This window comes from Coregonus clupeaformis, unplaced genomic scaffold (assembly GCF_020615455.1).
Source record: "Coregonus clupeaformis isolate EN_2021a unplaced genomic scaffold, ASM2061545v1 scaf0426, whole genome shotgun sequence".
Lineage (NCBI taxonomy): Eukaryota > Metazoa > Chordata > Actinopteri > Salmoniformes > Salmonidae > Coregonus > Coregonus clupeaformis.
The window spans coordinates 343,508-359,413 of NW_025533881.1; the positions used below are offsets into that span (position 1 = coordinate 343,508).

The 15,906-nt window shown below is 44.2% G+C and overlaps 1 protein-coding gene across 1 annotated transcript; it reads left to right on the forward strand.

Moving 5' to 3' along the window:
* The first annotated feature begins 224 nt into the window (after positions 1 to 224).
* Positions 225 to 9,424, forward strand: LOC123484735 (extracellular serine/threonine protein kinase FAM20C-like). The gene is made up of 3 exons (XM_045215347.1): positions 225 to 1,574; positions 2,902 to 3,083; positions 9,152 to 9,424. The coding sequence occupies exons 1-3, from the start codon at positions 1,015 to 1,017 to the stop codon at positions 9,232 to 9,234; spliced, it is 825 nt and encodes a 274-aa protein (XP_045071282.1). The 5' UTR covers positions 225 to 1,014; the 3' UTR covers positions 9,235 to 9,424.
* The last annotated feature ends 6,482 nt before the right edge of the window (positions 9,425 to 15,906 follow it).

Here is a 15,906-nt window from a genome sequence, read left to right on the forward strand (position 1 = left end):
GCATTGTATTTAGAAATAGAAGACGCCCTCTTCTTGCGCTGTGGAGAGTTGCAGCCAGGTTTACAGTAAATCGTTCCAACGCGCTCTGAAGCTCTCTCTCGTTTCATGTCACTATCGCTGTTTGCATGTAGACGCAGCCAATCTCTTCGCTATGACGCCAGCGAGGCTGGGTTCAGAAGGGTTTGATCATAATATTTAACACACCCACCCAGTAAGAGCACTAGACTAGTTCGACTGAGAAGTATAACAGCCACTGGACAAGTGGAAGCGAAAATCTCCGCACCTGCCAAGCGGTGTAGCCTACTCTCTCTGCTGTTCCTTGAACGGAAAACGGTGACGGGAGATTTATATTTTTGACAGGATCTGGCCTAGGCTCGCATCCAGGTATCTTCAACTTGATAGTGAATCGCCAGTTTTTTTTTAAATCTCTTCGATTTTTTTTGCGTTGCTTTTCTTTAATGCATTTATTTTTGCCTGTTGCTATTTCCTACAAGGACTGTGGCTACATTATTTTGTCTGAAATTGAATAGAGTGTCCCTCGGACTTTTAACAAAAATGACGATTGGACAGCATTGACACGTTTTTATGCTGAGCATTGCAGGTTCTGAGGATGGAACAGTGCTTTCGAGACGCAATTGTGCTAAAACACAACGTTTAAAATTCCCTAAACTATTCACTGCTATTACGATTAGATATCGTTTTGTGGTGTATTCAGAATAGCCACAGATCCATTCGCTGTAAGGTGCCTGCTCTCCGCAATGAGTCGGCATGTCCATCTGGCTGAAAATGAATAATTCAGTCTTTAATAAAATACCCGCACTCTATGCGTAAACATGGAGTTTATGATATAACACGGATTATGTTTGGAATGACCAGAAAAAATTCTAAAAATGATCTACGTTGGGTTTTTGCTCCATATTTCACACTGACTATAATTTTAATCAATATCGGTGTTGTGCACTGCTTTTATGGTTTAGTGATATAACAACTACTTAGACGTGTATCCTGTACAAAATGATCAAGATGATACTGTTTCGTAAATTTCGAGTTTTGATACTCATGGTGTTTTTGGTGGCGTGCACCATGCACATTATGATAGACTTGCTCCCAAAACTAGAGAAGCGAGCGGCGGGACCGGAAACCGGTAACGGTGGCTGCCAGTGCGCGCACAACCCGAGCGAGGAGGCCGGGAGCTGGGGGAAGCAACGCGTTCGGTCGGTGGCGGAACCGGGCTGGCCTAACAAACACACGCTGAGAATCCTGCAAGATTTTAGCAACGAGCCGAGCTCAAACCTCACGTCCCATTCCCTGGAAAAAATCCCTGCCGCTGGGGAGAGAGCGGAGTCTTTCAAACGAATGAAACAGTACGACGGGGCAGCGGATAACCAGAAGCCGCTCATCAGAGACGCCAGCGGGGGTAAGACCGTTGCTGCGCCCGGTGTCTACCGGCTGTCGGCTCTGTTCGAACATCCTTTATACAAAACGGACCTGCCGACCCTCACAGACGACGACACCTTGTTCAACGTCAATACTGACATCAGGTTCTATCCGAAAGCAGCGGGGAATCAAGAATGGTAAGATGGGGATAAAAGGAAGCAGGCGTATCACCTTATAAGAAATCAAGGTGACAGGTGTATAGTGCCATACATGGATTATTACACTCAAGCAACAGTTACTTAAATTGACTTCCTCCCTGCCTTTATTTAAGTGTCTATGTGTGTATCATAGTTCATCCCTCCCTCCCTCCCTCCCTCCCTCCCTCCGTCCGTCCGTCCGTCCGTCCGTCCATCCATCCATCCATCCATCCATCCATCTATCTATCTATCTATCTATCTATCTATCTATCTATCTATCTATCTATCTATCTATCTATCTATCTATCTATCTATCTATCTATCTATCTATCTATCTATCTATCTAATCTATCATTTCTCCTCACACTCTCCATTCTCTGGGGATATCATTAACTGGAAGACAATCCAATCAATCTATTCAACTCTTCCTCTCCACCTCTACAGTTGTGGAGTGAATTAACTATCCATCCATGCACACTCAAATGATGCCCTTTCTTTTTATCTGAACTGTGATGGTTTTCTGAGCACCCCCCTACCCCATGCACTTGTAGGCTACTTGCCTATCTTATTCTGCCGTGGTTTACTGTAATATCCTTCTAAGCATGTGGGGGTAGGCATACTATTTTCACACTTATTTTGTTATTACAATGTAATAACTTAATTAAGAATAGAGAGTTTGGCCACAGAAAACCAACACTGTTTAAAGTAGGCATACAGATGTTAGGTTATTTGATTTGATTGTAGCCTATGTATGACTTCAACAACGATGCTGTTTATGTTCAATCATGTGTAAACAACATATTGATTGCATTTCAATTTTACACCTTAATTAAATGTCAGCTTCCTTGATATTGCATGTAGGACTCTACTTTGACGGCCGGTGTGATATTTGATTTAATTAGTGGCATTTGATTAGACTTGATAATCTGGATATCATCATAAAAATCTGAAATACATCCAAGCCCAAAGCAGACCCTATAAGACACCCATTAACCCAGAAGAATACTGTAAGGCTCACCAACACACCTGTAGCACAGTGGAGGCTGGTGGGAGGAGCTATAGGAGGATGGGCTCATTGTAATGGCTGGAATGGAATCAATGGAACAGAGTCAAACACATTTTTTCCATGTGTGTTTGGTACCATTCCATTGATTCCGTTCCAGCCTTTACAATGAGCTCAACCTCCTATAGCTCCTCCCACCAGCCTCCTCTGCTGTAGCAGTCATTTCATTACCAAACCTGAATTAGACAATACATTGACAGTGGAGCCCCTCCCCTCTTCTCCTTTCCTACATCTCATCCCTCACGTCTGTCCTCCGTCCACCAGGCACAATGAAGCCAACGTGGAAGAGGAGGAGTACCCCCCTACAGGGGAGGTGACAGCTGAGTCCTACCCCAACTGGCTTCGCTTCCACATCGGTATCAACCGCTACGAACTCTACTCCAGACACAACCCTGTCCTGGACTCCATGCTCAAGGATCTGGTCACCCAGAGGATCACCAGTGTGGGTGAGTCTGGGGGAAAACTAGAAATTCCAAGAATACTTTGCTGTGCATCTCTATGAGACTGTTGTGTGTAATGGATAGATAGATAGATAGATAGATAGATAGATAGATAGATAGATAGATAGATAGATAGATAGATGGATAGATGGATAGACGTAGATGGACAGGATGGATAGATGGATGGACGGATCGTGGACGGACGGACGGACGGACGGACGGACGGAGGGAGGGAGGGAGGGAGGGAGGGAGGGAGGGAGGGATGAACTATGATACACACATAGACACTTAAATAAAGGCATTATATAGAAAGCCATGTTCAATCAACTGCATCCTGTGCTTTTGTCCCAATCCTGAGTTTCAATTAAACACCCTTTATTTTTACCTGAGGCCCTTGTTACAGATAGCAAATACGTTCAGAGGAAGTGAAAAATAGATGAAAAGCCATTAATGCGTCTGTGTCAAACAGTTTGGCTATGGAAAATAATCTGTCAGACCTCAAAGCAATCATACAGAGTGCTTAGGTGACATTATGTGGTTGTCGCAGGCTAAATGGGTCCTCTCTGTGACTGCTACCGTTCCCACTGGAGAGCTACTGCTGCAATGAAGTACTGCCTCCCTCGCTCAAGAGCCTGAGGTCTGCCATGTCATAGACATGTGTGTGTGTAAGGGGGGCGGGGTGGCTGTGTGGGTGTGTGTGTGTGTGTGTGTGTACGGGAGTGCTTGTGTGTGTGCGTGCGTGCGAGGGATACATATGTACATAGTCTCATGTCTATGCTGATGTTTGTGTGCATGCAAAGGCTAGGGCTAAAATAAGAACCGCTGCACCACGCTATTGAAGTTCCCTCCAGCATTGATATTAGTTCCTCAATCACTCCCGGACAGCGTGTAATCACTCATGCTCCATGGCATCTCTTGTTCTAGGTGTGTCACCCACTGTTTCCATTGCATTGCCCATCAATCAACTGCATCTGCACTCAGAGACGGCCATATAAAACGATGTGTGCGTGGGGGAAGGGATGGGGGGGGTTGAGGAGGAGTGTGTGTGTGTGTGTGTGTGTGTGTGTGTGTGTGTGTGTGTGTGCGTGCATACTGTACCTCCACACAGACAGCAGCCTTTCCAATCAGTCCAGCCTGGATCAGTGAGAGAGAAAACACAGGGGGCAGATATTTAGGAAAGTTTCCACTTCAGCATTTTTCCTGCTGATAATGTTTTGTTGAGCCTGGCTCTCTGTAAAGATATGGCCTTTTTCTCAGTGTGCAGAACATCTCATAACTCATACATCTATAGCAGCCCAGGTGTGTGTGTGTGCATGTGTGTGTGTGTGTGTGTGTACGTGCGTGAGTGTGTGTCCGTGCGTGCGTGTACGTTTACTTGCGTACGCCTGTCTGTGTGTTTGAGAGAGAGGGGGTGAGAAAGAAAGAGAAAGAGAGAGAGAGAGAGAGAGAGAGAGAGAGAGAGAGAGAGAGAGAGAGAGAGAGAGAGCAAGCGAGAGCTATGCATTCATCATTATGATACAGAAGTGTTCCACCGAGTGGGAGCTTTTGTAAAAAATAACATTGTTGTTCATGAATTCAGGGATGCTCAGATAGAGAGGGCACTATAGATGGCCATCATAACCAATGTGGAATGCATAGCAGTACTTCTACTATAGGTTACCGTGACTCACACTGTAGGCTACTCTATGCTAACGCTGGCCTAGTTTCAATCCACTTGAATGATGAATCTCATTGGAATGTTTCATCAGGGATGACCTTTTTGAGTTTTGTTGATTAGATCAGCGCTTCCGAACTGGTGGATCGCATCCAGTTCCTTTTAGATCACGGGTCGCGGCTTATGATCAGTGTCCTAGATACAAACAATGGTTTTGTTTATGTCATGGGGGCGGTTCACAATACATTTTCGAAAGCTTTATATATAGGCAGGTCACGGTGGCAAAGCGTTTAGGACAACTAAAGGATTAATGTTAGATTATCTGATAGTACTATGAATATGACCCAGCTACCGGAAAATCTAAGACATCTTGCCCTATAACAACAGACAGAAAAATACACATTTCTGCTTTGATCGACATTAAAGGTATTATATAGTCATGTTATAATACCCTCAGTGGTTACACAGTGACTACTCTTTCATTCTGTATCTCTGACTAGTCACCTCTCTCTCAGCTCTCTCTGCCCTGACACGCTGAATAGGTGCTTGGTGTACTGTGCCTGTAGGTGTATTCTGTGTGCACTCAGGGGTCAGGATAGTTTGTCCTCGGACAGCCTAATATGTGCCCTTAAAAATAGGTGGAGTGGAGAAATGGTAAGAGAGAGAGAGACCCAGCTGGTGCAGAGAGAGAGAGAGAGAGAGAGAGAGAGAGAGAGAGAGAGAGAGAGAGAGAGAGAGAGAGAGAGAGAGAGAGAGAGAGAAATAAAGAGAAAGAATGAGAGATTGAGAGAGAGAGAGAAAGAGAAAGAATGAGAGATTGAGAGAGAAAGACAGAGAAATAGAAAAAGTGAGTTTGAGAGCAAAGGAGAAAGAAAGAGTGAAAGAGGAGACTGCGGGGCTTGTTTACATTGTGGTTAGGCAGAGCTGCAGGGTTGTGTAATATGCTCAAGTTAATGCTCTGTAATAGATGGGCAAATCCCCTGAAAGCCTGTCCATTATGACAGAAACACAAACCATTTAGACAGCCCTCTCAGGCCTTTTGTTAGACAGATAATCAGCGTGTCTGATTTAGCCTGGCCCACTCCATCCGTGTGAAACGGAGCGACGGACAGATCTAAAGGGAAAGATGGGCGTAGGTAATAGTCCTGTTCTTTTACACGGGCAGAGAGTGAGTTTAGTGTTGGAGTTCAAAGACTTCTAGCCTCCTGGGTAGTCTGGAGTCTTCCATTTACTGTACAGCCTAACCAGGTCCAACTCCAACAGGGTTATTGAGCCTTTTCTTTACAATAGAGGAGATCCATACATGGATTGAGCTAAAGTGTAGTAGCTAATGTTTCCTGCATAATACAGTGTCTTTGTACGTCACTGGAATATGATCACTGAAAAGAACTGAATGCAATTGTTTGGTAAGACCTCCTATGAATACACATATAACTGTAAGTGCATTTACAACACTTCAAAATGCTTATAATGCATTATGAAGAGGGTTTTCATAGAAAGTGTTACCAATCGTTTGTTTTATTAGGTATGCCTATGTTATGTAAACACACACACACACACATACATGGAAAAACAAAGCCCTTGGATTGTGTTCTCTGTCACACTTCCCACCTAATCAGCCCAAGTCCCACCTGCAGGTGCTTGTAGAACACCCCCTCCCCAACACACACACACACACAAACATACACACACACACACACACACACACACACACACACACACACACACACACACACACACACACCCCCACACACACACACACACACACACACACACACACACACTTATCTATGTTCCTACCTGCTACAATCTCATTCTGTTGATGCACAATGACTAGCAAAATGTGTAGCAGATGTTTGCTCCTGTATGTGAACACTCTTAGAAAAAAGGATTCCAAAAGGGTTCTTCGGCTGTCCCCATAGGAGAACGCTTTTTGGTTCCATGGAGAACAGTCTGTGGAAAGGGTTCTACATGGAACCCAAAAGGGTTCTACATGGAACAAAAAGGGTTCTGCCTGGAAACAAAAAGGTTTTTTCAAAGAGTTATCCTATGTGGAAAGCCGAAGAACCCTTTTAGGTTCTAGATAACACCTTTTAGGTTCTAAATAACTCTTTTTTTAAAGAGTGTACTGTAGCAGGGGGGAATGGCAAAGAAAGACAAGCAACAGCAGCGACAGCAGCGAACAGCCTGCCCTGCCCCTATGGAGCCTGCTGCTGCGTTACACTGTCTACAACTTCATCAGCATGTGCTGCTACGCTGCACTGTCTACAGTGTGCAACTTCATCAGCAAGCTGTCAAACTATTGTAAATAAGTGACAAGCTACATGCTGTTTATCAGTGCAGTTCCCAACATCCTTAGCTAGCTAGCTAACATTCAATCCCTGTGTTTGTCAGTGAAGCTAGCTAGCAGCAGGCAGGCTACAACAAGCTTAACCAGCTGATGAAATCACTTACGACCGATATACTTGCACATCTCACTGTCTATCAGAGTATGTGTCTGTCTGCCCCAGTGCCTGTGTTTCATAGCTAGTGAATCATGCACAAGACAGGTCCAGTGGCACGTATTCATGGTTGCCCAGGGAAGCCAGGCTTTCCCCCAAAATTGACCAATGTTTTTTTTTGTTAACATTAAATTATTTATCTTTCGTCTCTCTGTGTTTCATAATTTTCCTACAATTCGCAAGAGAGTGAATGTATCTCACAGGAGAAAGCATTCGAGCGAGCAAAACTGCGCCTCTCTATCTCTCTACGTGTAGGCCATCTATCTGATGCTGTCTGGTTCAAACAAGCATTACATTGTTGCCGCCCGTAGCATTGAATGCAAGGGAAGCTAGCGAGCATTTGGCCTCCCTTGATAAAAAAAATATAAATAAGTAGCCAATCAGTGCTGAACTAAACTGTGTAAGCTCAACTGTGAATTGTCCTGGCGCACCAAAACAAAGTGTCAAAGAAAGCCAACTTGGATCTTGGCTTCACTCAAATCACATTGAGAGCATATTTCATTGACAGGAACAACTTGAATTGTTGCATCTCCTTGTGTTGTTGTCCTCTGGTGGCTAGCTAGCTAGCTTGCTAAAATTGTCCCTTTCCTAAATTAGCCATGGATGGAGATAGGGATTTGGACTTGTGGTTTTACTTAATTCTCTGTACTGGCCAATGATTATAACGGTGATTCTGATCCAACCATTAATTCATACATTGTTGTGCCCCTGGCCTGATAGGATGGAAGTTCAATATGTAGCTAGATGTAGAAGGCTAATGTTGACTAGCTAACGTTGCCCATGAATGGAAGTTAGGCTAGCGAGCAAGCAGTTTAGCCAGGTAGCCTAGGACAACAAAAAATAAAAGCATGTACTGTATGACAGAGTGATAGACCGTTTCTTCAACATGAAAGAGAGGAGGATGGCGTTGGAATTTCTCTACAAGTAGGGTGAGTCAACATGATTTTCTACTTGCACGAACACGCACACACACACGCACACACACGCACGCACACAGAAATCAGAACAATGGACAGCCACATCATATTTAGCTTATGTTGATTGGACTAAATAGTTTTTGGTATCTTTTAGTTGTCACTGTATTAGACTAAGCAGAGTTGATTTGATTGAAGTTGAAATGGTGCTGGAATAGTGGAGGCAGCTCCTGTTTTCTTTGCGACTTGCGGTAACTCTCTGTGGTTCTAAATCAATAGTTTAGTGGTCCGAAAATGTCGGAAACATTAACTTTCTTGACCATTCTGTAGGTCATGTAACTGTTTGTTACATGCAATATGTTTTGTGGACTTTACTGGACAGATGTTGCTCTCCGGTTTTGTGATGAAACAAAGGTGTGGTTGAATTTATTCTGCCACTGTGTCTTCTTATTTTCTCGGCCTTTAGGCCTATATATCATGGTCGCAAGGCATATGAACTAACAGGTTATAGAGCAAACAATGTGATTTTACCCACACACCACTACTGGACAGGTCGAGGGAGACGATGCTTGCAAATCTATTTATATTAAGTGGCAGTTGGGACATCGAGTATGCATCGTCTCAATGCTCATTTTGGCTAAAACACCTTCGGACTCGAATTATCACTATCAAACACAACAGTAAGTGGCCACTCAATAAAGGGCTTAGGAGCCAAATGTTAGGTTTGAGATTCAGCCTACTGCGGTAGATAGAACTTCATTGCCCCCCTAGCGCTCATACGCGATAGGAACATATTCTGCATTGTGAATTCATGTGGAAAACCGATAAAAAGATGGCTGTTTAATCGTTAAGAAAATGTTTCAATTTGTCACATCCCTAGTGGGGAGGGGGGTCATTGGTGTGTGTGTGTGCCTGTGTGCGTGTGTGTGTGTATGTGTCTGTGTCTCTGTACCTCAAGATGGTAAAGTAAATTGACCTTTTACCTTTTGTCTCTTCCCTAAACAGCCATGAAGTCAGGAGGAACTCAACTGAAGCTCATCATGACTTTCCAGAACTACGGACAGGCGCTGTTCAAGCCCATGAAGTAAGTACCAATCGTTTGTATAAAATGTACAAGAAGGATCAAGGATGACCTACCGGACATCTCTTCAAGTAGTGTCTGTAGTGTCTGTTGCAGAGGGAAAACATGTTGACAAAGAAAATACCTTCAAAGCCCCCGTTCTATCATCTATTTATGAACGTTCATGATATCATAATACATTGCGTTTGCCTATTTATGCCCTATTTATACAATTTTTTTAATTTTAGTCATTTAGCAGACGCTCTTATCCAGAGCGACATACAGTCAGTGAGTGCATACATTATTTGGCTCCCCGTGGGAATCGAACCCACAACCCTGGCGTTACAAACGCCATGCTCTACCAACTGAGCTACATCCCTGCCGGCCATTCCCTCCCCTACCCTGGACGACGCTGGGCCAATTGTGCGCCGCCCCATGGGTCTCCAGGTCGCTGCCGACTACGACAGAGCCTGGATTCGAACCAGGATCTCTAGCACTGCGCCACTCGGGAGGCACACACATACCCTATGTATACCCTATTTATAACCTATGTATACCCTATGTATGCCCTATTTATGCCCTATTTATGTCCTATTTATGCCCCATGTATGCCCTATTTATGCCCTATTTATGCCCTATTTATGCCCTATTTATGCCCCATGTATGCCCTATTTATGCCCTATTTATACCCTATGTATACCCTATTTATAACCTATGTATACCCTATGTATGCCCTATTTATGCCCTATTTATGTCCTATTTATGCCCCATGTATGCCCTATTTATGCCCTATGTATGCCCTATTTATGCCCTATTTATGTCCTATTTATGCCCTATGTATGCCCTATTTATGCCCTATTTATGCACCATGTATGCCCTATGTATGCCCTATGTATGCCTTATGTATGGCCTATGTATGCCCTATTTATGCCCTATTTACAGTGAGGGAAAAAAGTATTTGATCCCCTGCTGATTTTGTACATTTGCCCACTGACAAAGAAATGATCAGTCTATAATTTTAATGGAAGGTTTATTTTAACAGTGAGAGACAGAATAACAACAAAAAAATCCAGAAAAACGCATGTCAAAAATGTTATAAATTGATTGGCATTTTAATGAGGGAAATAAGTATTTGACCCCTCTGCAAAATATGACTTAGTACTTTGTACAAAACCCTTGTTGGCAATCACAGAGGTCAGACGTTTCTTGTAGTTGGCCACCAGGTTTGCACACATCTCAGGAGGGATTTTGTCCCACTCCTCTTTGCAGATCTTCTCAAAGTCATTAAGGTTTCGAGGCTGACGTTTGGCAACTCGAACCTTCAGCTTCCTCCACAGATTTTCTATGGGATTAAGGTCTGGAGACTGGCTAGGCCACTCCAGGATCTTAATGTGCTTCTTCTTGAGCCACTCTTTTGTTGCCTTGGCCGTGTGTTTTGGGTCATTGTCATGCTGGAATACCCATCCACGACCCATTTTCAATGCCCTGGCTGAGGGAAGGAGATTCTCACCCAAGATTTGACGGTACATGGCCCCGTCCATCGTCCCTTTGATGCGTTGAAGTTGTCCTGTCCCCTTAGCAGAAAAACACCCCCAAAGCATAATGTTTCCACCTTCATGTTTGACGGTGGGGATGGTGTTCTTGGGGTCATAGGCAGCATTCCTCGTCCTCCAAACACGGCGAGTTGAGTTGATGCCAAAGAGCTCCATTTTGGTCTCATCTGACCACAACACTTTCACCCAGTTCTCCTCTGAATCGTTCAGATGTTCATTGGCAAACTTCAGACGGGCATGTATATGTGCTTTCTTGAGCAGGGGGTCCTTGCGGGCGCTGCAGGATTTCAGTCCTTCACAGCGTAATGTGTTACCAATTGTTTTCTTGGTGACTATGGTCCCAGCTGCCTTGAGATCATTGACAAGATCCTCCCGTGTAGTTCTGGGCTGATTCCTCACCATTCTCATGATCATTGCAACGCCACGAGGTGAGATCTTGCATGGAGCCCCAGGCCGAGGGAGATCTGATTGATTGATTGCTTCTGTGGACAGGTGTCTTTTATAGAGTGTGCTCCTAATCTCAGCTCGTTACCTGTATAAAAGACACCTGGGAGCCAGAAATCTTTCTGATTGAGAGGGGGTCAAATACTTATTTCCCTCATTAAAATGCAAATCAATTTATAACATTTTTGACATGCGTTTTTCTGGATTAGTTTGTTGTTATTCTGTCTCTCACTGTTCAAATAAACCTACCATTAAAATGATAGACTGATCATTTCTTTGTCAGTGGGCAAACGTACAAAATCAGCAGGGGATCAAATACTTTTTTCCCTCACTGTATGCCCTATTTATGCCCTATTTATGTCCTATTTATGCCCCATGTATGCCTAGGCCACCATTTACTTTGCTTCTTTTACTCTTCTTTACTCTTTTAACATCAACATACTATATCATACTCCCTGATGTGCTTGATCAACTAAAGGAATTAACAAAGTGCTACCTAAAAATCAGACATTTTATTGAAGGGAAAAACAAGCAGAATAAATGGTAGACATTTCAACTGCTGCGCTCGTGACTGGTTAGGATCCATCATTTATTTTCTGTCTGATCTTTCCTAGTGGGGAATGATAAGTCTGTGTTCAATGAATGAATGAATTAACATCAACAGGATTATGTGTTAATTAAAAAGAGAACCCAGAGCCGTCACACCAAGCTCTTGAGGAATACATTTTGCCAGAATAAGCGCGGCACATAAAAACCATCCAGCTGAGTTATTATGCCCAGTGAATTCCCCACCGTTAAAACAGACAGTGTGTGTGTGTGTGTGTGTGTGTGTGTGCTTGTGCCCTTTTATGTGAGTGTGTGTGTGTTGTGTCTGGGCTAACTCGCCTGTGATCAAACAGTAATTGCTCAAGAACCCACTTGATCGCTTTGACATATTGGATGCTGCCGTAGCCTTTGTTGTAGTTTTTATTTTATTTTTATTCAACATCGAAGTAAACATAAGAGTTTAGCTAACAGAAAAGTGTGATAACTAATTAAACCCCTATGGGTCACCACAACATCGCGCCTGCAATGAAGAAGAGGCAGCTCAGGCTTTTCCCTCTGTGTTTAGTTTTCTGACTGACTTTAGACGAGGCAATGCCTAGAAGTCCCCTCTGACTTATATGTATGATTCTGTGATGTCCCTAAGCCACACACACAGTTGGGGAGGCAGGACAGACTGAGGCTGTCTCGCTGATGCTGTGTGTGTGTGTGTGTGTGTGTGTGTGTGTGTGTGTGTGTGTGTGTGTGTGTGTGTGTGTGTGCATGTGCGCGTGTGTGTGTTTTGACTAGGAGTTGTGCCTCAGCACATGTCAATGTTCACACTGTTACTGTTAACATGCAGAGTTACTGCCTTGGCTGTCTCCTCAAATCATTCAGCAAGTCCAGCTGAGCATAGAGCTCATTTGGCTGGCTAGCTTTGGGTTAGCTTTGGTATAGCTTTGCGCTAGCTTTAGGGTTAACTATGGGTTAGCTTTGGGCTGGCATTAGGCTGATTATGGGCTAACTTTTGGGCAGACTATGGGCTAGCTTTGAGCTAGCTTTGCTTGGCTGGCTTTGGGCAACCTGTGGTCATTAGATTGGCAGGTTACCATCATGCAATCCACCAACTCAACCAGTCCAAGGTGTTTCTTGCATGTGAGAAAATGATGTGAATTGAGATGGTAGAAAGCCAGCTGCACTTAGGGTGTTTGAAATACAATATATTGAATGATAACAGTCATTGGCTATAGCAGTTAATCTAGAAAAACACTCTTGAGAGTCACACCACAATAACCATTTTTCTTTTTCATCAGATATGATTGCACAAGTCTTTAGTCTAGCTATGAGATGAGACATAGTTTTAAGTTGTCTTGCATGTAATGATATGTTATTAACCCTAAATCTCCTAATGACAGGTCTGAGATTGCACTAGACTTATTATTAGTGTGAGGGATGAACTTGAGTGGAATGATGAGTGTCTGTGGTGCATCATGTACGGTTTAAAGTTCCTCATAGGACAGATGGGTACTGATGATACTGAAAGAGTGAGTAAGAATGTAGAATGTACAGGTAACTGCCCAAAATAAAGGAAACACCAACATAAAGTGTCTTAATATGGCATTGAGCACCACGAGCCGCCAGAACAGCTTCAATGCTTCAATTTGTTGATGATGGTAAAAAATGCTCCAGAATCTCCCATAAGTGTTCAATTGTGTTGAGATCTGGTAACTGAGACACACACACACACACACCCTTTAAACCCCTTATGCTCCTTTGAGACCCCTCTTTCAAAGTCACTGAAATCTCTTTTTCTAGCCATGGTAGCCAAAATATTGGGCATTTTTTACATGACCCTAAGCATGATGGGATGTTAATTGCTTCGTTAACTTAGGAACCACACCTGTGTGGAAGCACCTGCTTTCAATATACTTTGTATCTGTCACGATCGTTATAAACAGCGGACCAAGGCGCAGCGTGGTAAGCGTACATATTTTATTAAATGTACAACACGAACAAAAACAACAAACGATACGATACGTGAAGTCCTAGGTTAATACACCAAAACAAACCTTACGGAACAAGATCCCACAACAAACATGTGCCAACAGGCTGCCTAAGTATGGTCCCCAATCAGAGACAACAAGCTACAGCTGTCTCTGATTGGGAACCACCCTGGCCAACATAGAAACTAAACTATCTAGAACACAACATAGAAAACTATAACATAAAAAAATCCACACCCTGGCTCAACATATAAGAGTCCCCAGAGCCAGGGCATGACAGTATCCTTCAATTACTTAAGTGCTTCCTTTATTTTGGCTATGTCTATGTTAGATATAATGTAAAACGTCTGGAGTCTGTCTGTTTTTTTGTGGGGTGTGTGATCACTGATCTTATAGGTAGGGCCAGTTTTTGCTGTATGACCTGTCAGGAAAAGCTCTGAGCTCTAGTTATATGCTATAATTATCTTTTATAACCCGACTGTATGCTACAGATATGCTCCTTTAATTTGAGCAGGCTTGCCATGGCAGCAACACAATCATGCCACAGCAGCATTTGAATGGCCGATAATTTGAATGCAAATTCTAACTAACTAGCTCTATGCGACAACTACATGCTACAACTAGGGCCCAGAGTTTCCCTGTTCATATGACCAGACCCAGGAAAAACTCCTGGTCCCGTTCATAGGCTCCAATGACATTGACGTGTCCTTGAGTCTAAGCTGGACCCAGGGTGCTGTAGCTTCAGAGTGTTAGCTAGCTACTGAGCTGTGTGTTGGTCCTCCCCCACCTGTCCCATAGTGCATCTGGATGTTCACCAGGCATCAAAGTAGCTTGTTGTGTTCCTTTGACCTCGATGCAAATGTATCTACAAGCGTGAGGTAGGAGCGAGGTAGGACACGCCAGAACTCTGACACCTCGCCGTACTGCTCACCTCTCCATTTGTAGGGCCTCGTAAAAAAGTTAAGAGAGCTAAAATATGTGTGTGTATGGATTTTGATTTTTCATCAAGGGGCTGAAAACCTCAACAACTAATGCAACTCACCTCTCAGTGCACGTGGACTGGAGTTCATAAAACCTATTGAGATTGATCTTAGCAGTGAGACCTAAGATGGTCTAGGACAGACTTGGTAGACAAAGTGGAGGAATGTTGTTGTGTTCAGATTTCCTAAACCTCGAGAAGAGATTTTCAATGAGGCTTCCAGAGGCGTGACAGTGGGAGAGATAAGCGAGGGGGCTATGGGGAGTTCATACTCACACCCTTGGTAGGGAGCCAACAAGTAGGCCTGCAGGGTGGTTCGGTCAAGGGCTTCATTATCCCACAGACTCACTGTGAAGAGTCCTGGCTCATAATACAGGGGAGGAGAACAGAGCAGGGAAGGAGAGAGAGAGAAAGAGAGAGGGAGAGAGAGAGAGAGGTCTGAGGGAAGGAAGCAGCAGGAGGGAGGTGGGTAAGGCCTGGCAGGGCAGAAGCGGTCAGAGATGGATAGATGGAGGGACACCATATAGGAAAAGGTGGGGAGACCAGAGGAGACAGGAACAGAGTTGAAGCCTGACCAGACAGTTGGCACTGCCCTCGGCCTGTAAGTTGGCAAGAAAAGGGGAAGTGGGTGAGAGTATGGAAGGGCAGATGGGTTCATTGAAGGGGTATAGAGTGAGGGTATGTAAGGGAGGTCAGAGAAGATGAAGAGACAGAACAGTGATTGTGGCGTAGACAGAAAGCAGAGAGGAGCGATCCAGTAGTTGGCACTGCCCACGTCTGTGAGCTGGCAGTGCCAGCCGTGGAGGGGGTCCGAGCGCTCTATCTATTGCTGCAGAGCAGACGCACCATGCCAGGGCCCATCCACCAGGGTGCCCATCTGCCACGCTGCCTCCCTTCCCTGCCCCGAGCCTGGCATCCATCCTGGGCAGTGGGCACCCATCCTGCGCCAACCGAGGCTGGCATCATAGATTTTGGCATGGTATACAGGCGCTGTAATGTCCATGTGAAGTTAATTGGATTTGTCAATAGGGAGGAAATGGAACAACATTGGCCCAGAGAAATGCGACGACAAAATGCAGCTCATCCTCATAGAGTCAACAACAAGCCCTGCGTTTCTTTCTCTTCTATGATAAATATCCGCTCGGCGCTAGGTCAAAATGATTGACGAGTGCTGAATACACAACTCGGGAAACATTTTG

Coding starts and splice junctions, on each gene's coding strand:
- LOC123484735 (XM_045215347.1), top strand. CDS start 1,015: ATGATCAAGATGATACTGTTTCGTAAATTTCGAGTTTTGATACTCATG. Junction 1,575..2,901: donor GCAGCGGGGAATCAAGAATG/GTAAGATGGGGA, acceptor TCCGTCCACCAG/GCACAATGAAGCCAACGTGG. Junction 3,084..9,151: donor CCAGAGGATCACCAGTGTGG/GTGAGTCTGGGG, acceptor TTCCCTAAACAG/CCATGAAGTCAGGAGGAACT.